The 26,788-nt window shown below is 38.3% G+C and overlaps 1 protein-coding gene across 2 annotated transcripts; it reads right to left on the bottom strand.

The window, feature by feature from the left end:
- Positions 1–320: 320 nt before the first annotated feature.
- Positions 321–22,050, bottom strand: LOC105935941 (E3 ubiquitin-protein ligase TRIM39). Of its 2 annotated transcripts, none has more exons than XM_036146676.1 (16): positions 21,455–22,050; positions 16,493–16,645; positions 13,844–14,087; positions 11,810–12,075; positions 10,058–10,162; positions 7,069–7,164; positions 6,106–6,339; positions 5,884–6,031; positions 5,363–5,410; positions 4,168–4,215; positions 3,987–4,013; positions 2,837–2,901; positions 2,628–2,738; positions 1,435–1,553; positions 808–904; positions 321–676 (listed from the first exon to the last, which is right to left on the bottom strand). In XM_036146676.1, exons 2-16 carry the CDS (start codon positions 16,631–16,633, stop codon positions 524–526), a joined length of 1,902 nt encoding a protein of 633 aa, XP_036002569.1. In that variant the 5' UTR covers positions 16,634–16,645; positions 21,455–22,050; the 3' UTR covers positions 321–523. The 2 variants fall into 2 exon arrangements, with proteins under 2 accessions (XP_036002569.1, XP_036002570.1); XM_036146677.1 differs by having other exon boundaries at positions 16,493–16,634.
- Between the last annotated feature and the right edge of the window lie 4,738 nt (positions 22,051–26,788).

Genomic DNA, 26,788 nt, shown 5'->3' with positions numbered 1-26,788 from the left:
AGGCAAAGGGAACAGAGGAGGTAAAACATGGTACAAGAGAAGAAGAAACAAATCCAGGCAGAAATTGTTATTTTTCACATTCTGGTGAATTCGTTAGGAAATTAACTTCTCAGGCAACGGTTGCAGTCATTTTGTGAAGCCACAGCAAATACTCTCCATTATAATGAAGGTTTCTTTAAATGCTAGCAGTCAAGCAACAGAAATATAATGGAAATATGGTCCAAAAGAAAGAAAAAAACTGTTTATCAGGTGAAGGAATTTGTTATTTACTGTTACTGCTTGTTTTTTTTGTTTGTTTGTTTGTTTGTTTGTTTGTTTGTTTTTACAAATCAACAAAAAGAAAACAATCATTGTTAATCTGGTTGAGTCCTGAGACTGCAACTCCAGGAACAGTCCTCCTAACCATCAGTATTAAATAATCACATTCCAGATTTATTCACATTAAAAGTGGCAAATATACAAATAAGGAGCTACAATGTACTCATTCTGAAGTATGTGACAAACCTAAAAGACACGGCAGCTTTTACTCAGTCATGGTTACTGGTGTGATGACCAGAGGCATTTCATTTTTTCCTGATTTGTTAGTGCAGGGGCTGAAGAAGGGGAAGAGGTTTTCGGTGAAGATATCATGGAAGGTGTAGATGTGGACTTTGGCGTCAACGTTGTAAAAAGATACCTGCAGGGAAACAAAAAGAGAAAGGACACGCAGTTTAGTCGCCTAACGTAACAGTAAAGTAACATATCCAGCTGTCAGCCATCCCTGACTTAACGAGCTTCTTAATGAACTAGGCTATGTGTCGTTTTCACCTCTCCTTTCTCGTAGTCCACAAATATTCCAATCTTATGAGGTCGGAGGTTCATCTCGACATCTGTGCAAGGCTCAGAGCGAAAGGCGTATTTGTGTCTGGGGGCGGGGATAAAAGCCATTACAAATGGTACATTATACAATACATTTTGTTCTCTCTTCCCTGCTTGCATGGTAAAAAGAGGGTACACATTCCACAGATTATAGCATTTTAACATGTAAAAATGTCACTGTATGTGTAATTAATCTATATAATGTGTTTCACTTAGTGAACTGAGTTACTGAAATAAATTTACTTTTTAATCATCTATTTTTTGAAATATGACCGTACATTAAGCAAATGAAAATTGAGACAATAAAGCAAAGGGTTACAAATGTTACTTTCCAAGTTTTTTTTTTTTGTTTTTTTTTTTTTTTCAAAATCTAGGGTTTGGTGGTAAATCTATATTCAGTGTCCTAATTCTGATACCCCAAATGAATCCCAATCCAAAATGTTGCTTTCAGAACTTACATAATTAGTAAATGGTGTCAACCTTTGTGTACATTGTTTCTTCATTAATGCTAAACAGCAAATCATGTCATCTACCAAAATGTACCTCTTTTAGAAAATCTAATCAAACTAAACTCACCTGTCTCTTAAACTGAGAAACCAGAAACCGTTGTTTGGGGTGTAATCAATCTTCCCTTTCCTGTTGACTGACTGACGGGCCACGCCCAGATCCCAGTCGGTTTTCCCGTTCACCTCCACCTGTTCACAGGAAGCACGAGATGGTCACCATCAAATATTACAGCTTCTGAAAGGCTGCAAATAGGAATAAAACTCTTGAAATGTTAACCTACTGTCTAGTTTAACATTTTAAGAGCACGTTTGTCTAATCATAAACTTTATACAGTTAAAAATCAATGTGTAATGTGTCCAATAATTTGGCACAGCTCACAGGTTGCCTTCACAGACCATAAAAATGTACTTTCTCAGAACCCACACATCACTTTTTGGAACTTTATATCACAAGAAATACATTTTTCCCCTGAAAGTCCACAGATTACCTTAAAAAAATGAGTTGCTTTCCAAAAACATGTGGGGCAACATTATTTAATCTTACCCAGAACTAAAAAGTAAGTTTACTTCCAGTAACTTTTACTAAATGTTTGTATTAAGTTTGTGGATTTAATGGTTACTGTATTGAAGGCCTGCCGGTTACTTTCACATCATACAAGGGGTTACTATCAGAAAACTTTCATGTTACTTTCCAGAACTTACAAGTTACTTTTAAGCTAATACTTTTACAGCATTTAATGAGTAATTTTCATAAAACCTACTGTTTACTTTCTTCAAGCGGACTGAAAGCATAGTTTTTAAACGTATTAATGGTTTACAGGTTTCTTTCACAGAATTTGATGTTACTTTTTCTCAGAACATACTTTTTAAAAGTGACATCTTAGTATAAGGAGGACAAGATGTTAAGTACCAGTTAAGTTCTAGAAAGTAAACCACTAAGACTCAGTGAGCTGTAAGAAACCTTTAAATTAGAGAGTAACCCTGCAAATTCAAGGAAAGTAACAAATCATCTTGCTTGAAAATAGTGACCTGTCTGTTTGTGAAGGTAAGTCATACAGATTCTGGAAAGTAACATAACATGTAAAATCTGTTAAGGTAAACTGTACGTTCCTTAAAGTATCCTTTTAAGTTCCAGATATGTTCTGGAAAGTATCCTCAAACGTTTTGGAGTGTATGAACTTTACTCTATTTGTTGCTTCTTAATGTCACATGACATTTTTACTGTTGTGGTTGCCAAAACTGCAGATTTGAAGAGCCATTTACCTCCCAGTAATGTTTCCCAGAAGAGATCGCTTCTCTTCCCAAGACGCAGACAACTCTATCGAACCTGTCTGGAGAATCTGGCACATGGTGGTGTCGTTCTCCACACCACACCTGCAGAAGAAAACAGCTTATTAGCCAGGATTTCTACAACATAATGAGAAAACATGTCGTACTGATTAAATGCTGAAGTCACTGAACAGATAGCTCACACTTTTTAAGTCTTCTGACAACACTAGTCTGGGATGGGCAGTACTGGAATCCAGAGTGACATTCACTGTGTTCAACAGAGATGAAACAAAAATCAATCTTCTGTAATTCAGTCTGCTTGTCATCTAGTCGGTGCTTATTTCACCCTAAATTCACTTAACCATGCTAACCCCATGGTATTGTTATGCTAGAGATACATTAATAGTTATTTAAATCTGAAATCACCTAAATCTAAATTAATTTCTGTGATGCATAAATAACTACTTGCCGTTGGACTGGGGTAAAATTGTAGTTTGTGGAGGTCTATTTCACAAAAGACAAATTTGGAAATCCAGGATAAACACTAAAGCCAGGCTTGACATAGCGTGATCAATACATCTCAGCTTTATCCGTTTTACAAAGCCCGATCCAAGATCAGAAAAAGGCAGCTAAGTCAAGCTAGGTGTAAGTAATCCAACTAGATGCTGGCTGTCTATAAATAGACCATGAAGTCGATCATAGATTCACTGATGCTGCAATGGATGAGCTGTGTGTGCCACACACTCCATCAAATAAGCAACATCTTCTGAAGCTCATCAGACTCAAGAAAGGAAACACTGCTGCTATTATTAAGGAAACACGTTTGTTTGGAGCTTCTTCTATGGCAAAAAAAAAAAAAAGTTAAACCATTTTCTCTGATGTATCCTGTTCTGACTCTAGAGGGCGCTGTTTTGCTGACCCTTCTGACTCCTGAAGTAGCAGAGCAGTGTGGAGGGATGAAACTTTTTTTTAGCAGACAGCCTTTTTAAAAACAATGTTCACATTATATCAGATTTTAATTGTGATATTAATCGTTAACACAAATATTGTTTCCATTTAAAACACTAAGTACAGTCTCTAAAACAGATAATAATAAGTTAATGTAGGATATCTAATATGCAATTAAACCTATTCATGATGTAAATACATCAAACAACACGATATTCCTTCCATTAACAGTTTGAGTCATCCGGGATATCTGGACAATCCCGGCTTAATCCTCTATCTTGGTTTTGTGAAATAGGCCTCAAGAACTTTCTTGAAACTCCTACCACCCTTTTGTTTGCTTATTTTTCTACACAAAATTTATAACGAAAACAAAGCAACGGTTAGGCATTATGAAATGTAACGTACGTGCATATTCCTGTATCTTCTTTACCCCTGCAAAGAAAGAACAAACACTGTGTTTATGTGTCACAAATAGTCATAGACTGAATAATTGTGTATAAGGAAAACCTTATTTACCTGATTTAAAATTGTATTACAATTCTATTTGTTTAAAATTACTGGAAATTTTGAGTAAAAAAAAACGTACTGGACTTTGTGTGTATCGCATTGGCTTCCAATACTGGAGGGGGAAATCCTGGAGAGAAACAACAAAGTGTATCAGGAGCTGCAAACAGTGAATCTATTGTTATGTTTAATCCATGCAACTAATTTTACAACAGTGTAAGCTGTGTGCAACAAGAACATATTAAGTGTTTTGGCATCTTTGTTTGTGATAAGGGCATAAAAACAGATAATTTCATGCTAAGAATTGAGACTAAAAAAAAATCCAGGTCCTCCCAGCCAGTTGGTCACAATAAAAAAAATTCATGACAGGCTTCACCACTAGAGGGCAGTATTTTTATTTATTTTTTCCTTTTTTTAAATAGAGGGCAGTATTTAACACCTAATGACAATGCCAGAAGTGGCCAGCCCCAACATTTTGAAGAGGTCTGTTCTTTTAAAAGCATAAACTGGGTTGATTAAATCGCGCACTGACCTTAGTTCATATAGTTAACACGGGATCATTATGTAGCATGATGAAAACCCAATGGAGCCCACATTCGTTAAGCCTTACCCTGTCTACTTTAAGCCCACAAGTAAACGCTGCCTGGGTAACTATAGGCGGGAAAGTTGTTTTGAGCGTTTGTAAGACACCATTATAATAAATATTTATACTTTTTATGGATCTGCGTTATCTTAAAATGGCAGAATTCCTCTTTGAGCCTGGATCCCCACAACTATCAGTTAGCTTTCTCTTCCACTCTCTTTTATTACAAATAAAGATGCCAAGAGAGTTATCTACTGTAGGTAAATCAGCTGGTAATAATCCAAAAGATCACACTCCAAAAACATCTAAACTCTCCTTTTATTGTAAGAGAATATGACATTTAGACAAAATATAGAAATATACTGAGCATCATTAAAAATGTTTTGTACACATGTTTCTTCAGCCTCTGTTCTGTTATTTGTTGTACTGTAAATATTATATTAAATGAAAAAAAAAGTAAATTATGTGTCCAGTGAGGTGGGAAATTCTATAGGTCACCAGAGGAGAAGGAAACACAGGGAGTAAAAAATGGTAGAAAAGAAGAAGAAACAAATCCAGGCAGAAATTGTACTATTCTGGTGATTTTTTTTTTTTAAGAAATTAACTTCAAATAAATGAACACTATTGATTTAAGATGGTGTTACAATTCTATTTGTTTAAAATTAGAGGAAATTTTTAGTAAAAAAAAACGTACTGGGCTTTGTGTGTACCGCGCTGGCGTCCAATACTGGAGAGGGAAATCCTGGAGAGAAACAACAGAGTGCATCAGGAGCTGCAAACAGTGAATTTATAGTTATACCTAATCCATGCATCTAATTTCAAAACAATGTAAGATGTGTGCAACAAGAATACATTGAGTGTTTTGCATGTTTGATTGTTTGTGATTGGGGCATAAAAATAGATCATTTCATGCTAAGAATTGAAACTAAAAAATAATTCAGGTCCACCAATTTGGTCAAAATAGGAAGTTCATGACAGACTTCACCACTAGAGGGCAGTGTTTACCACTCAATGGCAATGACAGAAGTGGCCAGCCCCAACATTTTGATGAGGCCTGCTCTTTTAAAAGCATAAACTGGGTTGATCTCCTTTGGGGGAAACTTCTACAAAAATTCTGAGCTCACATTTAGGTCCTGAAATCCCGAACTGTTTTCCTTTCTTGCAGTCTGGTTTCTATGTGTTGGAATGGAGCCACATGTTTTGCATTGCACTAACCATTTTCTAGAATATTCTTCAGATCTTGCTGGAACTTTTCCACCGTAGCTGCCAAAGATCTGTAGATGGGGGCTGTTCCCAGGTCAGCATTCAGCGCCACTCCAGACCAGTCTTTGGTGACTGGAGGTCTGGACAGGCTGGGGAACGTCTGAGGAACGTTTACATAGGCATGAAGAAATGTCCAGAGCTCTCTCCTTGAATTAGCTTTAAACTCTAACCAACCTTGACACAGTGCACTGGGTCCTCTGACGTGGCGAGCTCAGCGAGGGCTTTTTCTCTCTTCTGGAGCTCTTCTATCTCCCTCTCCAGCTGCCGGATCATGGCGTCGGCCTGGTGCTCCGCGGCCCTGCGGCTGTTGTCCATCACCTCCATCAGCTCCGCCTGGCAGCGTTCGATGGCAGAGGCCAGGGTCGATAGGAGACACACGCTGCCTGACGTCTCCCTATCCACCGCCAACTGAGGAGGTTTCAAAGGTGATTTAGATCCTGGATGTAGTGACAGTGTGGTTCTCGATTCTTAGCTGTACAGGAACATCTTTGTGGGGTGAAAACTCCAAACAAGCGTTGTAATTTATTATTCTATGCCTTTTGGTTGTCTTTTAGGTGTTAGAAGATTCTCAATCTGATTTACAATGTGAGGAAAAGTTGGCCATTGAAGAGAAGCACAACAATTTTCCCCAACCAGAGCTTGAAAATATAGAAAAGAATAGAAGAATTTTAAAAAGCAAGGTTAAAATAAAGCTTAGTCACTTACTGTTTTTCCTAAACACAGGAACCAGAGATTAATTTGGTTTTGGAAAATCAGAATGAAACTTTTTAAATATCACACAGAGATTTAAGTTTTGTTTTTAAGTTTAAGAACTTTTTTTGTTTGTTTTTTAAAAGCAGAAATCATAAGAGTAGGAGGTAGTAGAATTTGACAAACAGGTAAATAGATATTGCAAAAACTTTGTTCCCCAGAGATTAAAATTTCTGTCAAAGTATGCCAAAACTAAAAATATCTCCTTTAATAGTTTTTTTAAGGGGGGTAAAACAATTTTTTACATAAAAACAAAAATATAATTATGTCAAATTGAAAAAAAAATAGAATAACCCCTTATTAAGCAGTAGTAGGAAGAGCCTGAATCAATTTAAAAATATGTTATTTTTATCATAACTTGGTTGGTATTGTGTAAACTTGTTTTACCTCCAGTTCCGTCACAGACATCTTGATCTCCTCGATCTTTCTCCTCCTCTCACTGATCATCTCCTGGATCTCCTGCTCAGAGTCCCTCAGCAGCCCCTAGAAACACACCCAGACATGAGCTGGACTCACCACCAGCTGCATTATATTGATTTATCATATTTCAGCTGTTGTTAAATTTAATTTCTCCCCTGGCAGACTTTGTATGGGGCGTGGTTGTTTAAATGGGAATATTGCTCTGCTGGTTGGTCCGTTGCTTCATCTAAACATACGTCTCTCAGCAACTACAGTATGGCTGCCCTAAAGCATTCTCCTAACAGAAAAACTCCAAATTCCCTTAATTATAAGGATATAATAAGGATACTGTGATAGACTGGTGACCTGTCCAGGGTTTACCCCGCCTCTCGCCCTTTGCTGGAGATAGGCACCAGCACCCCTAACGACAAGCATGACGACAAGCATGACGGAGGATGGATGGATGGATGGATGGATGGATGGATGGATGGATAATAAGGATAAAATGATAGAGCCACCCTGCCCTACTAACTGAGGTGTTTCAACATTACTTAAAAGTGAACCTACAGAGATAAAACAAACGTATCACTCAGAATTGGTTTTGTGACTGAAGTATTTTAAATTTTTATTCAGTTTGGTGTGTTTTGATGAATTTCCCTCCATATCAGCGTCCTGTAAAGTCTAGGAAATTTGAATAGAATCATATTTCTTCAGCAAGACAGCATTACATTGCAACTTTTGAAACTGCCAGTAACGTCTTGCATCTGTTGACATAAAAGGAGTTCATGACTAATGATGACATGAGCAGTTTTTGGAGGTGTGGCCCGTTTCTTAAGAGAACATTTTAAATGGGGCTGCTTTCCTTAGCAGGGAATGAGAAGCTGCTCAAGGCTGGTTGGAATGCGGATGGAGATAAATCTAGGGAGATCCTGAAGGGAAACCTGTTAGTGGCTGGACAAGATTGGGTTAGGGGTGAAAGTTAACCTTCCAGCAGGAGAACAACCCTAAAAATATAACCAGAGCTACAATGAGATGGTCCAGATTAAAGCATATTCATGTATTAGAATGGAGTAGTCAGAGCTGACTAAATCTAACTAAATTGCTCTTTACAGATGCTCTTCATCCAGTCTAACTGAGCTTAAGCTGTTTTACAAAGAAGTATGAACAAAATATTAAGTCTCTAGATGCACAAAAGTTGGTAGAAACACATCCCAAAATACTCAGAGCTGTAAATCCAGCAGAAACTTGGTATTAAAGCATAATAATGGGCTAAATATATATGCAGACCATAGTTTTCCGTTCTATTTTTGTTAAAAATATTAAGACTGCCTTTCATTTTCATTTCATTTCGAATTTATGCAACACTTTGTGTTCACTCCTTTCTTAAAATACCAATTAGATTCACTGAAGTTCGCATTGTAACATCACAAAATTGTGAAAAAGCTCATGGGCTACAAGTGCAGTACTTTTGAATGGCATTGTTTACACAGTATGTACCAGATGGACTGCTTCTACTGATGGACTTTTAAGCAGAGAATATTTTTACTATCAAGTTTCATTACCATGGACATATTAACGCTGCTGGCAGCTAACATCCTGCCAGATAAGAGACAAAACGCTGGTCCTGGATCTCTAATGCTAGCTTTCTTTTCTTTTTTTCTATCTTTCTTTCTTTCTTTCACTTTATTTTTAGTAAATTATCCAACATTAAACACAGGAAACAGTAAAAAAAACAAAAAAAACAATGATAAACAAACAAACCCACAATTTACCAAAAAAAAAAAAGGAATAGGCTGAAGCAAAGCTTATTATTGCCTACCGTGTTTTATACATATGACCTTTACAACCTACCAGGTTCTTTACAGTACATATATAAATATTCAAATCTACATAACATGGGGTTTTATCATTTTACATTTTAAAGCCCTTTTAAAATTCATCAAGATAGGACGTAACTTTAAATCATCATTCAATTCATTCCTCATCATAATTCTCATAGGTGAGATAAAACCCTGAACCGTGATCTAAGTGCTGGAGACTGCTGCCACTTTCTGGCCAGTACAGCAGCCGGTTGCCATGGAGACTTCAGATGCATGCTGTTGGAGCAACTTTGCTCCCCAAAAATCAAACAAAGCATTCTGACAAGTCCTACGCCTGCCTGGGCATCAAGTTTGTTTATTTTATTTTATTTATCTCTTACATATGAATAAAAAATATTCTTCATTACTGTTGTTTCAAACCGAGAAACTTGTTTATGCTTTATTACATGTTTGTTATTTTGGGTTTTTTTTTTTTTGTTGTTCAGCATTGCATGATGTCCGTTTTAAATTTTGTTTATTAACTGCCATGATGTCATAGATGAGTTGCTTTTATTTACATAGTCATCTTGATGTTTCTCTACACATGCAGAAAATTATGTATATTTTAAAAAAATGTCTGGACTGCTTGTGCTACTCTGTGGTGCCTCAAGGGAGTTACCTGCTTCAGGTAAGATACTGACTGTTCACAACCTCTTAACAGAACCTTGAAAATATCAACTCTCCCTTAACGCTGTAGTTGGTAATCCTGCGCAGAAACACTTTTGGTTATACCGGGTGAAATGATCCTTTCAACCTGAGAATAGTCAATACTTTATGTATTCAGAGGTGTTCGCTGAGATTGTGGTTAATTTTGACAGTCACACATGTGTGGTTGTTATTTTAAGCTAACAGTTTCCTTAATACAACAAAGCAGACTTTAAGCCTTGCATAAGTGGTTACCGGGCTGCACCCTGTAAAACCGGTTACTACGATCAGTGATGTAAAGATAGGTTTTAAAATGGACATTTCTGGCTTATGTATAAGGAAGCTGCTGCCATCAGTCCTCAGTCGTCACGTTCACAGTAGCCGATTGTTTGTGCGCCTCCTTGAACAACCACTGTTGTTCCCATGAGTTTAAATCAGTCACTCCAAATGTTAGTAACCCTTTTTTTTCTTACCTTAGTTTCTTTCCACTCTGTCTCAACAGTGACGGTGTCGTGGTCATTGTGGTCCTCAATCTCACATTCAGGACAGATGCAAACCTCGTCTGATTTACAATAAAGCTGAAAGCAGAGAGAAGAAGTATTACAGTGCTGTGAAAATGCATTCACCCCATTAAAGATTTATTTTGCTTTTTTGGTTTGTTTTTTGTTACACTTGATTTTGTGATAAAACTAATGTTTTGGTTCACAGTCACAGACCACACCTGATCAGTGGCGCCACCAGGGGGTGGCCAGGGGTGGTCTTGGCCCCCCCACTAGCCAGTGTAAATTGTAGTAGCATCAGTTTAGCATTTAATCCGATTATGCACAGCCAGCAAGGCAGCCGCTCTTCTCGACCTTCTATCACGCTTTTATTTGTATCTGCCAGTATCTACTTACCCCTAGTAATTGTTTTGTTTTTCAATAAATAATTAAATGTACACCTAATTCCTAATATAATTACACAATAACAAGGAATTGTTGTTCAACTCAAAATGTTAACTGTAATGTTATTGGTCTATGCATATTATGTCATTAGTAAATCAAATAATCAAACAATAAAACAAAAGATGTTTGTAGGCATTTACTTAAGTCTTTAAAATAGTTTTCTACAGGCAGCGTTACTACAACAGTAGAATAAAATCCTGAAATTATGGCTTTTAGTTTCAGTGTGCCACCCCAAGCTTTTAAATGGCCCCATCTGGCCACTCCTATGAAAGCTTTCTGGAGGCGCCACTGCACCTGATTACTGCCTGACCTGAAGAACCAAGAAATCCTTTAAATAGTACCCGTCTGACAATACAAAGTGGGCTAAGTGATGTCAAAACGCAACACACCATGCTGTCTTCATCTAATAAAAGCCAAACAGATGATAAACAAGACAACTGACATCATTCACAAAGGGCTGCCAAGCCATATCTAAGGCTTTGGTGAGAACCATTATCTGAAAACGTGGAACCTTTTCCAGGAGTGGCTGACCCACTAAAATTACTCCAAAAGTGCATCGACTCATCCAGAAGCTCATGAAATAACCCAGAACAACACCTAAAGCCCTGCAGGATCAGGTGTTGAAAAGTGTTTATTTGCCATATACCTAACACAGCATTCTAGAAAAGGAAAATCATACAAACATCAACAGTCTGCTCTTAATGGAACCATAAAATCAGCGGTCGGTCAAAAAAATCCTGAAGGAGAATGACTTCTGTTTTGACAGGTATGCAGCAGGACAATGACCCACTGCACGCCAGCAAGTCCACCTCTCAGTGGCTAAGAAAGAAAATGAAGGGGTCTATTCAAAGTCTGATTAAATTGCTCTGGAGAAAGCATGTATGCAGGAAAAAAAAAACTCCCGTGTGGCAGAATGTAAACACTTCTGAGACGATGGGGCTGATAAAGACTCACTGCCAGTTTCAATGATGGTAGCCCAACCAGTTATTAGGTTTAGGGGGCAATACGTTTTTTATATAGGGTCAAGTGGATTTTAAAGTTGTTGTTTTTTACCTTAATAAATGGTATAATCTTTAGAAAACTGTACTAATTTGGTCTGATATTTAAACTTTTTTGATGATTTGTAACATTTACAATCCAACGGAAAAGCAAAGCCAGAAACAACATGTAAGGAAGCAGCTAGTATTTAAAACATTCTACATGTTTCTCCAAGATTATCTGCATTAATCACTAATATAATATACAGCAAAGGTGAATAAAATACAAAGTTGTTGTTTTTACCAATATTCCCCTATTATGGATTTCACAGAGCGGGAGGTTCTTGCTGCTGGCCGCCCCACTCAGGGTGAACCTTCTGCGGCCGTTGCCGTTGGAGCCGGGTGCCGTTTGAGAGGACTGATGATAAAACTGGTATTGATGATTATAATGATGTTGCTCGGGGCTGTGGTTTAGACTGGAAGAGACCCGGTGGTTTGGTACTGATAAAGCCATCGGGGTTGTGAACGGCGGGTGCAACGTTGACGTGGATACACCTGGTAAGGAATGGGCTACCAAAAGATTAAAAAAAAGGCAAGAAATATGTTAGATGTCAGTCATTCCTGCACTTAGATCTACACCTTTTTAGTTATGTAATGGCACCAAATATCTGGATCAACATCTTCATCTTTTGGAAAGCGTTTGCACATTCCTGTATAGAACTACATCACTGCTGGGTTACATAACCCTGACAGGAGAGCCACATGTCTTCTACAGAATGTAAAATGACCCAAATTAACTTGGCAGCCCTCAAAGATGTGTTAACACGTTGGGATGTTGGCCTTCCTCAGACAGGTGGTTAATGAAAACTACGACAACAACAAGGGCATTTTATAAAGACCAAAATAATCATATTGTTCTCCTCTTGTTTTGTGTATGTTTGTGTGTGTTTGCTTTTTCAGTCCCTAAGATTAAACTTGCTGTGATTCAGATCTTTGTTTGGTTGTGTGTTGGTGTCGAGTTTGTCGGGGTGCAGATTGGATTTCCGCCTTATATTCAATACATGTAAACAGGTTGTTTTGTCAGAAAAAGTTCTTTGTGTCCTACCATCACAAACATAAACTGACAACATTTGTGATGGTAGCAGTTCTGGTTTGGTCCAATGAGATGTGTTAAGGAACATTGGATGTGAAACAAACAACTGGACTTGTATTCTGTAGTTGAAGACGTTTCGCTTCCTCTCCAGGAAGCTTTCTCAATTCAAAAAGTCTGGAGTAATGTGGAGTAACAAGCTTTATACTACTGCCCAACAAAGGCCTTGTAATGGCTTAGATAACATGCAAATTCAACAGAAACAGGTCCATCCCTTAGTAATGGGCGGTCGTTAAAGCCATTAAGCCAGCAGATTGGACTGAAACTGGTCCACTCCTCTGTAACGAGGAGTCTAGGGTGGACCTGTTTCTGTTGTATTTGCATGTTATCCATTACAAGGCCTTTGTTTGGGCAGTACTATAAAGCTTGTTACTCCACATTACTCCAGACTTTTTGAATTGAGAAAGCTTCCTGGAGAGGAAGCGAAACATCTTCAACTACAAAAAACAAGTCCAGTTGCTTTGTTTTTTTACTTTTTTTGGAATGACCATGACCTTGATGACTGAGAATCTTCACCAGCAAACAAACAACAAGTGTATGAAAGCGCCTCGTGTTTACTGCAGCTTCTGATCAATGAGTCTCACTGATATAAACTAAAGCTTGCCCTATCATCAATGAGTGACTGAAGCATGAGATTAAAACTAACATTTTATTTATATTTACGTTTTTTCTTTTAATGCAACATTTTTCTAAACCTAAGAGTTTGTGTTGTTTCCCTGTCTTTACTTTGATTTTGTGTAAAGCACTGTGTGAATGGTGGCATATAAGTAACCTCGCTTTGCCTTAATAACGGCTGGCTCCAAGGGAAACCTCGTGAAATGTATGCTTCCCCATGACAAAAGGAGCTACAAGTAAGTCATAAGAATATTTAAATTGCTTAAACACAGTAAGGCAGCTTCATGTCAGATTCTAAAGACAATCACAGAAGCAATGAATTCACAATTTAAAAAATTAGGGTGTGAATGTAAACAAAATCTAAATATATTAAAGCTTTTTTGAAGCCTAAAACTGAGATAAGTTTAAGACATTTTAAGATCCCGCAGAAACTCTGATGTCATGGAAGCCATGTTGCTTGCCTAAATATAAACTTTATTCATTCTTACGTATTACGTTTCCATTCATTGCTGTAATGACCTTTACATTTTTTCCTATTTTCACAGATCAGTCAAAACCCTATAGCTTACTTACCCTGGGCTTGAGCTGTGCCGTCGTGCAGATGAGAAATTTCTTTCGGTGGAGGTTTTGGCAGTTTCTTTTTTAGCTCTTCAAGGAAGTTGTGAGATTTATATGCTCCCCTTCCGCCCTTCTTTTCCTTCTCTGACCCTCCACCTTTCATAGATTTGAACTGATCGGTTATCTCTCGCAGAGTCCTGTTGATCTGGAGGTCCGGTCGCTTCTGAAAGCTCTTCTTACACAAAGGACACTGGCAAATCTGGAAAAGGATGGTGGAACGGGTGAAGGGATGTCCAGCAGAAAGAGATAAAACCAGAAAGAGCAGAAGACAAGTGCAAAGGTAATCAAGGCAGAAGAATAAATATGTCAGAAGAAACATTGGTGAAATACAGTCCTTGTGGTTTGCAAATAAAGAAAAGGTAAATCAGCCAAGAAATAGTTTAATGTAATGCATCTTGAAGAGAAATGGTCTTAATGGTCTTTTTTTTCCTGTAGAGCAAACAGTGCATCCTGTGTGTTTATTTTAAACAGGCCACAATCTTTGCTAGCTTTACAACGATGATAGTTGTCCTATGAAAATCACAGCATGGATAAAATAATAAAAAAAAACAGGAAAATGTGTTTAAAATAGTGACAGCACAGTGTAGCTTTAATCAAGAAGTACATAAAATGTGTTTCACTGAGTATGCTAGCAATTAGCAAGATAGCTTCATTAGCACACAACATAAGCTGTCACTATAAACAGTTAAAAAGCCAAAAGAGTGACGTTTATTAGAACAGCCTGGCAAAATTTTTTATAACCAGTTTAAAATATCCACAAATACACAACACAACACAAACTGGCCTGTTTTGATAAACCAAAAATACAGTAGCTTTATGTCCTACAGCCATGCTAACCATGCTAAGCCCACTTCTGCAAAGGAGTCACACTAAAATTGACTCCCACGTTGGCTGTGTCTCCAAATGATGAGACACAATTGCTCGAAATTATAGAATTATACGTTTCTTCTTATTTACCTGTTGCAATGGCTTTAACAGGTGCATAAATGTTACTGTGGTTACTTGAACAAAGATGTAACCGCCAGAAGTGGAACTAAGTCACTGGTTTGCAAGTCCCAAAGTAAGTCTCAAGTCTTTATCCTGAAGTCTCGAATTAGGTCTTAGGTCAAAACAGGTACTTCTCAAGTCATTTGCTAAGTCTGAAACTTCTGATTTCAAGTCGTTTCGAGTCTTTAACAATGTTGAAATACATGTTAAATGTAAATAATCGAGCATGTGTTCATAAATAAGTATTTGTCTCAAAATGTGATGAAAACAAGGCATCTGGCCTACAAAACAGTAAAATTAAACTTCAAGAACAGTCCTCCTTTCAACTATATTTTTTCCAGACTATTCAATGAAAAATGCAACAGTTGAACTTCATATTCAGACCCAAGGGAAATTACTCTTGGGAGCATTTTTGTCCTTAGATATTTTTATTTTCCTTTAAAAAAAAAACAACTGTTCAATTTAAATGGCTGTGGTGCAGCTCACGCACACATATGTGGGTAAAGAGAGAGACGGTCTGTGTTGTAGATGCTGTCATGATTTAGGTTTTGCCTTTGGATTTTTCTGGATCAGCCTGTCACGTCTCAGCCACCAGCCACTATCCAATCAACTCAGCCACCAGTCAATTAGCCCACATCAGCTCCACCTGCTGCCAGTAATCACTTCTAACTCTGCTCACCAGTTTCTCTGTCCATATATACCTGCCTCAGCCAACCTATTCCTGCCAGAACGTCTCTTCTCTTCTAGTCTAGTATAATGTGCCCTGTCTCTACCAGTTCCTGTGTGCTTAGCCAGCAGGACTCTTCTGATAAAGGTTGCCTGTGTCTGCATGCTGCAGTTCTGCCTGTTTCCTTGTGAGCTCCAGCCGCTCGCTCTGCCTGTTCTGGTGGTTCCCTGATCCATATCGCCTGTTCTGGTCTTTATCTACCAGCATCCTCTGGTCTCCTGTTCATCCCTGCCTGCACCATCTGCCATAACTCATCTGTTTAAGTCTGGTTCTGCTTGTCTGCCTCAACTCATTCCCTCACAATAAATCTTTTAAAAGAAAAAAAATTAACTCCGTGTCCGGCTGAATATCGGGTTCACCAGCGTTAATCATTACAGATACTGGCTGAATGAAATGAATTAATAGTGCACACTTTTTTAAATGATGTCTTAAGCTTTAGGTTTTGGGTAAAATATCAAGTATTTTCAAGCAAACAGGTTTAAGTTCGATTCAAGTCTCGACTCATTGGTGTTAAAGTCCAAGTCAAGTCTCTGAACACTTTTTCAAGTCAAGTCTTAAGTCATAAAATCAAGGACTCAAGTCTGACTCAAGTCCAAGTCATGTGACTGGAGTCCCCAACTCTGGTAAACCCAAATCTGAGTCTATATGGTTTAGAAGGAATGGACCTACAATCTCTTGGCAGATTAAATTAAAAAACTTTCTGCAGAAATGTCTCAGCCCTCATTTCTGTTTAACAACTGGTCCTTTGAGTGGCTTATCCAAGTCGGTGTGGTGCATTAGGAAGGAAAATGTTGCATAGCTCTGTGCTTTACAGGAAATTTTACAGAACAACGATACATTTAAACTGGGGAATAAAAAATGAATTGAAGGAAGCTTCAACAATCACACACCAGACATCCATCCCAGTATCTGGAGATGCAGGACATGCAGAAGCTGTGGCCACATGGTGTTGATGCAGGATTGGTGAACACATCCAGGCATATAGAGCAGGTGAACTGGTCTTCAGTCAGAAAACTGCCGTATAAAGACATCCTGAAACAAAACTAAAGGACAAGGATGAATTAGACAATATCTCCTTAGAAAGAAGACGATCCAGGAGGATACAGTTTAGTTGCAGCTTAAATAAATCCTTCTTTGTTTCAGAAGAATAGCTAAACCTTAGTAAGAATAGGAATTGGTGGATTGAAAGAAGAAAAAGAGCTCCAGCATTTTCTGTCTCAATGTTCACTGAGCATTTAATTTACCAAATGCACAGTTTTATGTGATGTTAAACTGAATTTATTTCAGCAGTGTGTGGTATTTGTATGAGACAAAAAAGGTGAATGGCAGGAATCAAAAGCATCAAACTGCTGGTCTGGCATTCATTTTGTGTAAACCTGCAGTATTATGAGTTTTTAACCCTTTGGACAACAGCATTATTTCTATTCGTGTTGCTATTGTCTATCGGTCATATGGCAACTCCACCATTTTGTACTTTTGTAGTTTCGGTCAGTTGGTGAAATCATTTTTAACAGTACCTTGCATAATTATTCAAACCTCTTGAACTTTTTCTTTACAATGCATTTTATATTAAAGCCACAAACTTTAATGTGTTTTACTCGGGTTTTATGCAAAGAAAAATGGTACTGCGTTTTTAGATCTTGCATTTATTTTCAGTTCCCATTTGTACTCCGATACCCCTGAAAAGGGGTAATTACCAGCAGAAGTTAGCCTACTTGTGTGAAATCTGACCACATTATACATAAAGCTGTCTAGTGAAGGTCTTGTTAGAAACAAATTAGAGGGTACAAATATGGAAGTAGGTGTTCTGGTCTGTTGAGACCAAGACTGAACCTTTTGGCCTACATGGAAAACATCATGGCAGAAAACTAACTTCACGTCTACCTGGACACATCCTTGTCATGGTGATGGATGCTACAAATGGGGCGATACTGAAAGAAAACTGCTGGAAGCTACAGAAGACCTGAAACTTGGATGGAGGTTTACCTTCCAGCAGAACAACCCTAAACAAAAAATGAGAGTTACAAGGGAGAAGTTCATGTGTTAGAATAGCCTAAATCGCGGCATTACTTGGTGTAATGGTCGAGGGGGTGTGACATGTCTTTCCCCTTTTTCTGTATGATTACTGTCAATATAGGCCACTAGTACCACAGAAAACCTTTTAAAAAAAGGAATAGCCCAGATCTAAATCTAGTGAGAATCTGTTGCAATCCTTGAACTAAAGATAAACTTACGTTAATCTTTAGTCGCATTGATTTACTGCAACGGTGTTTTTACAGATCTGCCCAAAAAAATCAGACAACTGCAGCTTATCCAGAACGCTGCTGCTCGTATTCTCACTAAAACCAGGAGGATAGAGAACATCAGCCCAGTTCTAATGTCCTTACACTGACTCTCTGTATCTCAGAGAATAGATTTCAAAATACCTCTGTTAGTTTATAAATCACTCAACAGCTTAGCACCTAAAGACATTAAAGACCTGTCTTCTAGTCCTGGTCTACTCTGCAGACCCAGAACCAAACATGGAGAAGCAGGATTTAGTTTCTAAGCTCCACAAATCTGGAACAAACTCCCAGAAAACTGTAAGTCAGCCCAAACGCTGAGTTCCTTTACATCTAGACTGAAAACCTACCTGTTTAGAGTTACTTTCAGCTCATAATAACAGGAACATTGACCAGCATATTTGATGAGCATCAATGTTTTCACTTGATACAGTTTAATGTTTGTTACTGGTCTCACAACCAGTGACAATTAGTGTGTTTATGATGTTTTTATGTGTTCATGACGTAAAGCACTTTGAACCGCCTCGCTGCTGAGATGTACTGTACGAATAAACCTGACTTGACTTGGCTACATGTCTACAGGCACTCTCCATTCAATCTGACTGAGCTGGAGCTATTTTATAAAGAAGACTGGGCAACAGTTTCTGTGCCGGGATTTACAAAACTGGCAAACAAACCCCTAAAATGATTGCAGCAGTATTTGTAACGAAAGGCAGTTGTACAATGTATTTAAGAGGCTAAACACAAATATATGCAGCACTTTACAAATTTCTGCTTATAAAACATTTGCAATGATGAATTACCTTGTTTTATTCTAGCAACTAAAATTGAATATATTAAAGTTTGTGTCTGTTATGCTACAAAATGTGAAGTTGTCTGGGGAGTTTTACCTATGCAAGGCACTGAATCACGGGGAATAATCAAAAATACTCAACTAGCAAGAGAAATAAGCTGATACCTAAACTAGGTTTGTTCAGAATTATAAGGGAAAAGATCAATGCAAGATGGAGTTATGGGTGTGATAGTTATGAAAGACATGCTATCACACCCACACGTGTCTTCTGTAGTGCTGCCAATCCTGTGAAAATGCTACCATAATAACATGAAGATTTGTGTGTTGGACAGGAGACAAGAATCCGAACGGGGAAAATAAAGGGTTAATAAAAATATCAAAAATAGCATAAAGCACGGCATACTGCAGGTACTTTTCACACACTTATCTCCCCATGTCGACAAAAGCAGAATCAGATTGCCATGTTCAACGTTCAGGAATGAAGCGAGGCCGGATTCTGCCCGGCGTTATCACGTACAGCACGTTCACACACATAGTTATGTACAAGTAACCGTTGCATAAGGTCCTACACTATGAGCACTGTGAGCTGTTAACATTTATTTTCATTAAGTACACTGTTATGGGTGTTTTCTAACTTTTCATTTGTATGCCAGATACCATTGCAGGGCTCTTTAAAATGATTTAGTGGCTCAACAATGTAAAATAAAACTCTAGCTGAATGTTTTTCTTACACTGAACCATTGAAACAATTCTGTAATAGACATTGTGCTAACCTTAAAGTCCTGATTGACCTTTCCCCTACATACGTCACTGAGACTGAGATCTGTTTACAGTTAATGGCTAAGAAAATATTGTTAGTATTTGTATCTTTGTGAAATAAGTACGCAGATTTCCAGTGATTTGGTGTAATATTGTGTCTTTAGGACTAGCAGGAATTAAAATGGTTCGAGCTCAATGATCTACCAAAAACCAGTTGCTGGGCAGTTGAAGGTATCGTCATCATATTCCATATCACAGCTGTGTCTCACAGTTGAGTAATAAAATTAAAAAAGCAAAGACACCCCCTTTATGTGTTGCATGTACTCTGGAAAACATCTGGACAACTCATCAGATTTACCAGAGTCACTATCAGAAGAAATTTAACTTACTGTCGTCGTTCAGACCGTAAAAGACGGTACCAAATGCTAACTTCCATGGAAGACACACACAATTAAGAAAACGTATTATTTGGCCTGTAAGTAAATTTTTTTTAAGCTTTTAGATCCGAGGATCTGATGGGAGCACGTTCTTTTCTCAGATGAGGTTGAGATACATTTGTTTGACTCTGATGAGAGATTAGGGTGAACTTGGCCTCAAATACCACAGTTAAGTACAGGTAGCAGCGGAGAAGACCTCAGTGAACTGCTGCACTTTGCTGACTAACTTGTTCTGAAAGGTATTTTCAAGGAATGTGTATATGTGTAAAAATCCCATAGCCTCAATGGAGTACTTCTACCATGAAAAAGTGTACATTTTCTGCAGCAACGGGTGCCACATGTGAAGGTACAGTCTACATGGATGGCAGGAACCAACATATCCCAGACCATTACCCTACCTCTGCCAGCATGGCTTCTTCCCATGGTCCATTCTGGTACCATCTACTTCCAGTGTAAGTGACACCATCGCCATAATGTACAGTAAAACGTTAATTACTCGGATTAGAGGCCAATGTTCCCATTGTTGGTAGACAGGGTTCTGTTGCTATACAGCCAGATAAACAATAAACAGGTTCTGAACACTGCAGACCCAAAAAAGCTAAAGTTCTGACTATGCTATACTGTTTTTTTCAAACGTTTCCCAGTTTGTGTTTGGTTACATTTGCGTAACTAGTTGTTTTACAAACTCAAATTATTCTTAAAGGTTTGGGGAACTCAGCTGTTTTGATAGAGCATCATTTATTTATTTTTTTCAGGTAAAATATTTTGCAGGCATAGAAACCAACAGACAAGACTAAACTAACCTTCAAATGACAAAAACTGGTGTGGTATAACTAATACTAAATCACATAAAACCCCTTTTATGGGGTTTTATGTGATTTAGTATTGGGGCTGTAATAATTAACCCAGAGGACTACTAGAGAAAAAAACTTACAAAAACAAATCTGTGTAACATTTATATCCAACTGTGTTTATTACGTTTAAAGCAAATCTCCTGGGTTTAAATTGAAACTGTAGAAGAACCAAAAGCATAATAAAAAGAAAAACAAATCCCAAGTTTATTTCTCAACTTTCTCTTTCTTCATTCAAGTCTAAATCATTGTGCAAACCACAGCCACTTTGAAACGGGTCAGGAAATGGTGACACTCAAGCATGTGTTACAAAATAAAACATAATAAAGGTCAAAATTTTCCATAAAAGGAGCAACAGAGTTACATCAGAGGAGACGAGCCTTTCAGAAATCAAAATACAGGCAAACAGAGCAGAACATGAGCTGGGTGTCCTGATAACTAAATGTGTTATGTGTAAAAACAAAACAATTTTTTTTTTTAAAAAGCAAATGATTACAAATAAAAAAAAATCTTTGGTGTTTGAAAGATTATAAACATATTTCAGAGCTTATATATTTAGAAGAGAAAAAAATTTGGGGAGACAATGGTTCAGGATTATCGAATGTTTATGTAGCGCTTTGATCGTGGCAGCTTTTCTGTAGTTTATTGTAATAAAACTACAGAAGAAGCTGTTTCAATCCCTGCCAGACACATTGTAATGCAGTTTAACGCGATATGATGCCTTACTCACCTGGTAAATTCAACGTTGTCTAATACCAGAGAGGAAGCTGTAAGTCCAAAACCCTCCAGAGATGCTTGAGGCCCGCTCTGCCTTCTCGCGCTCTCAGCTATAAAACGTGTCTGGCATTTAAACCTGCTAAAAGCGTGCGTGCAGGTGTCTGCGCCTACATGTAAGGGCGGCGGTTGTCCTTCCCAGAGTCACTCCCACTCGTCTCTCCCTTTACCAGGTAAAAGTTGATACGCAGCAGAGTGTGCCACATGATTGATGAGGCGTCCAGCTGCATTTCTTCTGTTTTGTGGCTGTTACCGGTGAAGCGTTTCCTGGAACCGAGGATAAACAAAGACACGCCAAACATCACTGACGCTCAGAGTAGCTCATTAAGCTGGAGCGTAAGCGATCTTCCAAACAAACTGTATCACGTTTGGTAAGATTTTTATATCCTTTGTTCTTTGTGCAGATTGCCAGCATTGTTTTTCTTTGAACCTGAGTCCTTCCATGCTATTTTTAACTGGAAGCACTAGCTAGGCTGTTACAGGTATAACCTGAACCCGATGACTGATAAGAACGCGGCACACTGGAGCTCCTGCAACCTGCTGCCCCAGCTCTCCTACACCTAAATCAACCTTTTAGTTCTCAATAAATATATTTCTAATATCTCTTTTTGACTCGGATAAGAGTCTTATAAGATCCTAAGGACTATTTGCATGCTCTAAGCTTTTCATGAAGCATTGTTAGTCACTGCAATTAACCGACTTCATGGCGAAAAAAGCGTGGAAACATTGTGTCTTGTTGTGTCTGCGTGCTATATGTGATCTGTGTCCATTCTGAGCCCGTCCCATCAAATATTTCATTATGGTAGCACATAATGACAATAAAGATTGAGCTGAAATCCATGCCAGATGTTGGCAACAATCACGTAATTTCACACCTCCAAAGAAATCAAAACAAATATGTTCACAAGCAAAGTTATGGTTAAAAAGTTGGAATGACGGCAGGAATAATTGTCAAACATAATTACAGAAATATGTTAAATCCTTCATGGGAAAGGCTTGTCTTCCACATGACAGCTTCAATGTGTTCATGTGTGATTTTAACCCATTCATTCACACTCACTGTCTTTAAATCTTACAGGTTTTGGGAATCCTTTCTATACTACGTGATCTTCGGTTATTTTCATTCAGCTACAAATCAGACGATTGGCTGGGCCATTCCAGCAGTTTTTCTGTCTTTCCCTGAAAGCAATTAAGAGTTTCCTTTTACTGTGAGTTTGGGACAATTATCTTGCTGAGAAATCTACACCTGTTTCATCTCCAGATTCCATTGAGAGCATTCTGGTCATTTTCTCCGCTCGTTCCTCATCCAGTTCTATGAACCCTACCAGTATCGTATGCTGATGTTCCCATCTGAAAACTTTGCTTTTAGTATTGTGTGTTTGGGGTGATACGTGGAACCCTTCTTTCGTTGTTCTGGAAAATTTAATTGATGTATGTAACTCTGATCATATCTTGTCCAGATACACCTGCATAACTTTCCCGTGCGAAAGAAGCTCACATGGTTACAGAGGGAATTATTGTGTTTTCTTTAACCAAGGACTAGTTGTGTTAGATAAGAACTGGATCGTACCAGTGTGTGCACTCCTGTTTTCTCAGAAGAAGACTACTCCCACTTCCTATGTTAACCTAGAATGTAATAAAAGTGTAGTGTATCCTTTTCCTCTCGCTCTGTTTCCTGACTGCGTTGAGACAGAGGGATTCAAATGTTCTATGCCTTTGAATAAATTTGCAAAGACAAAGATGCATCTTTCTCTAATTAATTAATGCTATCCTCCTTGATAACGATTAATATTCAACACATTCACCATACTCTGAATGACATGCAGAGAGTTAAACATTGGCCTCATCTGACCAGGCTATAGTCTCCAAATATTTCATTTGATTATCCAAATCTTCACTTCAATCACTTTTTTCTTCAGGAGGGGAGTCTTACGCAGTGAGTGTGCTTACAGACCATTGCAGCTGAATGCATCATTTATTGTCTTCATGGGAAAAACTATACCTGCTATTATCAGGTATTTCTCTCAGTGTCCCCTGGCTCTTGTGTAAGTCCTTTGATTATTCTTTCTCCTCTTCCAGAAATCATACGAGTGGGACCTGGCCCTGGCTGGTTTATGATGAAATTATGCTCCTCCTAACTCCAGATCACAGCTCCTCTCACTGAAATATGCAAAAACTTAGAAAGGTAGCTGTAACCCTTGTCATTATTATGTTCTGCAACAGAAAGAAGCTTTTGGGAACAATGTGTTTGCTTTTACCACTAGTACCACTCTGTGAAAAACTTCAGTAATAACCCTTTCTATAGGCCATCAGTTAATAATAAATCAGCTAACACCTATTTGCGCATCGCAGCAGAAATGTTTTCTAAACACTGACAGATTTCAGTAAAAATCATGATTTTAGACATAGCTTTATTTGTTTTGACTTTATTCTAGGTTAGGATTACTGTTTTTTTGTTTTGTTTTTTTGGGAAGGGAGGGGGTGTCAACATCTGGTTTGAATCTCATTACCATCATTATTATTTGTCATTGCAACATGCCATCTAATGAAATTTGTCCTCTGCATTTAACCCATCCCTTATAGGGAGCAATGGGCTTCCCCGGTGCGGCACCCAGGGAGCATTCTGGTGCTAAGGTTCTTATTCAGGGACCCGGAGTGGTAGGACACCGGTGCTCGGCTCTAACCATCTGGTCAACACCAGGCACATATTTAAATTGACTCATCAGTTGCAATATTAGAAATAGGATTAGTCAGTAAGACCACTTATTTTACATGCTTTAAACATAGCAAACCAGTGAAGACTGGTATAAGTCAGCGGCGCAGGAGTTAGGGAGTTAGTCTTGCTATTGGCGGGTTACCAGTTCTATCCCCTGTTCTGACTGTCTCAGTCGTTGTGTCTTTGGGCAAGATACTTCACCCGAATGTCCTGCTGCCCGTGGTCAGAGGGCCCGGTGAAGTCGTTAGTTGTTACTCCAGACATTCTGAATTGAAAAAGCTTTCCGAATGGGAAACGTCTTCAGCTTCAGAACAAAAGTCCAGTTGTTTTAAAAAAAATGTTACCCTTTTTGGATTGACTATGACCTAGATGATTGAAAAGCTTCACCAACATATGAAAAGAGCAGCATATTCAAATCAGCCAGTTAATCCAAAATATTGCATTATGAAAACCCAGCAGGGATTTCTCCAGATACTTCCTACTCTGCTCACTCAGCAAATATGCATGTTAAGGTCAGCTGCCTACTCAGTAATGAACACATAGCAGAACACAGAGTATCCAGAGAAATGGGGGAGAAGATGCAAACTCCACACAGTCAGGATGCAGCTGAGACTAGAGTTGGTGACCTTCTGGCTGTGATTACCTCAAAAAGTGCTTACCAAATCAAAAAGCATTCATAGATCCATATGAGTGTGCGGTATGATGTAGAATAATTATCTAGTGAGCCAACCTCTCACGTCTGATAAACCTTTGGATCAGTTTCTTCACACAAGGTTTGGCCTCTTTATATTAAGATGTGTATAAGTTCAGCCCAAACTTGTTAAATAAACCCATACTAGTGTAACACTTTAATTAAAGGTCAATCAGAGCTGTGTACTTTTTAGCAAGCTGATCTTTATGAGTACCTGAAACATTTTAGCAACAATTTTAGACAAACATACTTTTTTTTATTTCATTATGAGTGAGTTGAAGCCGTACGACACAGATAACATTTATAAATTCACCGGTAAGGCTCAGAAAACTAACAAATACAGCCCAGAAATTTTTCAAGTTTGGATATTGACCAATGGTTGCTGCCTGTAGGGCCGATATCACTAGGTTATAACTAGAAACAGAACAAATTCACCAACTGTGGGAAGACTCAGCGTTCTGACGGGGGTTTATCCAACCACATCGGTTTGTGATCAGAACCAGATAGGATGACTTCATCTTTGCTCAGGGCTGCATTTGGTTCCACATCTGGAGCTCCAAGCTGTCCGCAGCTGTTTCTCACAGATCCCCACCTGTGGATGAACCTCCTATAGAGAGAGATCATCATCTGTTTTCTGTGAATTCCTGTCCTCTCATCGTGTTTACTTTTGTAGTCTAACAACGTGTGGATTTGTGATGTTTCCCACAGTCGGCACTCCTTTTAGCTGATGACGTGATTCTCTGACAAGCTGAACCAATCTTTTCCTGAACCTTGGCCTGGTTTGTTTTCTCAGTAGCTGTTGCTCAGTTTTTCATTGTAATAGCTCTCCATTCATCATTGTCATCCTTATTTTTTTGTTTGTTTGTTTTTTTCTTTTTCTGTTCTTTTGTTTTGTTTGCAAGTAGCTCCAGCTCAGTCAGTCTGGATGGAGAGTATGTTTAAATATTACTTTTCAACTCTTGCCACAGATTCTCAGTTGGATTTATGTCTGGACTTTGACTAGGCCATTCTAACACATGAGTATTCTTTTATCTAAACCAGAGGGCGTCCAAACCTGTAAAGGCCAAAAAATGTATAGTAATAAAAAAAGAAAATACTGTTGTGTTAAATAAGAGACTTTTAACAGAATATTTAACAAGCTTCCCCACATTTAACATGAACCTCTTCAAACAATGCACTTTACAATAAATCAATACTTTGCACTGGTCTGCCTCACAAAATATTCTTTACAGAATATTTAAGACAACATATCAAAGGGATTTGGGTCAGTATTTTTTTCAAAACACTCGCTGCATTAAATTCAAAACAGATTTTAATGCACAAAAGTCTGAATTTGAGTAAAAGTCATTGGGTAGATGTCCTATTTAATATAAAATTCAACAGAATGTGAAGAGCGGTTATTAAAACATGAACTTTGTGTTGTGTTGTACCATTTTTAATTGTAACATTTTAACTCGCCTGTATTAGTTCTGCCCTGATCAAAAATAAAAAGTTTCCATCTGCATCAGCCACCCAAGCTGGTGGGCTGAATCCTTATTGAAATGCAGCTGGGGGGGGGGGGGGGCTGCACATAATCTGTACAGGGGCCAGAAATGTCCCCAGTGCTGCACTTTTGACACGCCCAATCCAAAACGTTTTCATTGCATCTCTGGTTGCAGGTTTGGGGTCGTTCTCCTGCTGGAAGGTGAACCTCGCCCCAGTCTCAAGTTAGCGCCAGCCTGAAAAAAGTTTTCCTCTAGGAATCTATATTTATCCCCATCCATTTAATAACAACTGACCAGATTCCCTCTCCCTGCTGAAGAAAAGCGTCCTCAGAGCGTGGTCACCACCATATTTTACCACGGGAATGATGAACCATGATGTGCAGTTAGTGTTCTACCACT

This window comes from Fundulus heteroclitus, chromosome 14, assembly GCF_011125445.2.
Source record: "Fundulus heteroclitus isolate FHET01 chromosome 14, MU-UCD_Fhet_4.1, whole genome shotgun sequence".
NCBI lineage: Eukaryota > Metazoa > Chordata > Actinopteri > Cyprinodontiformes > Fundulidae > Fundulus > Fundulus heteroclitus.
The sequence above is the reverse complement of the archived record's forward strand: the minus strand, read 5'-3'. Positions and strand labels throughout refer to the sequence as shown.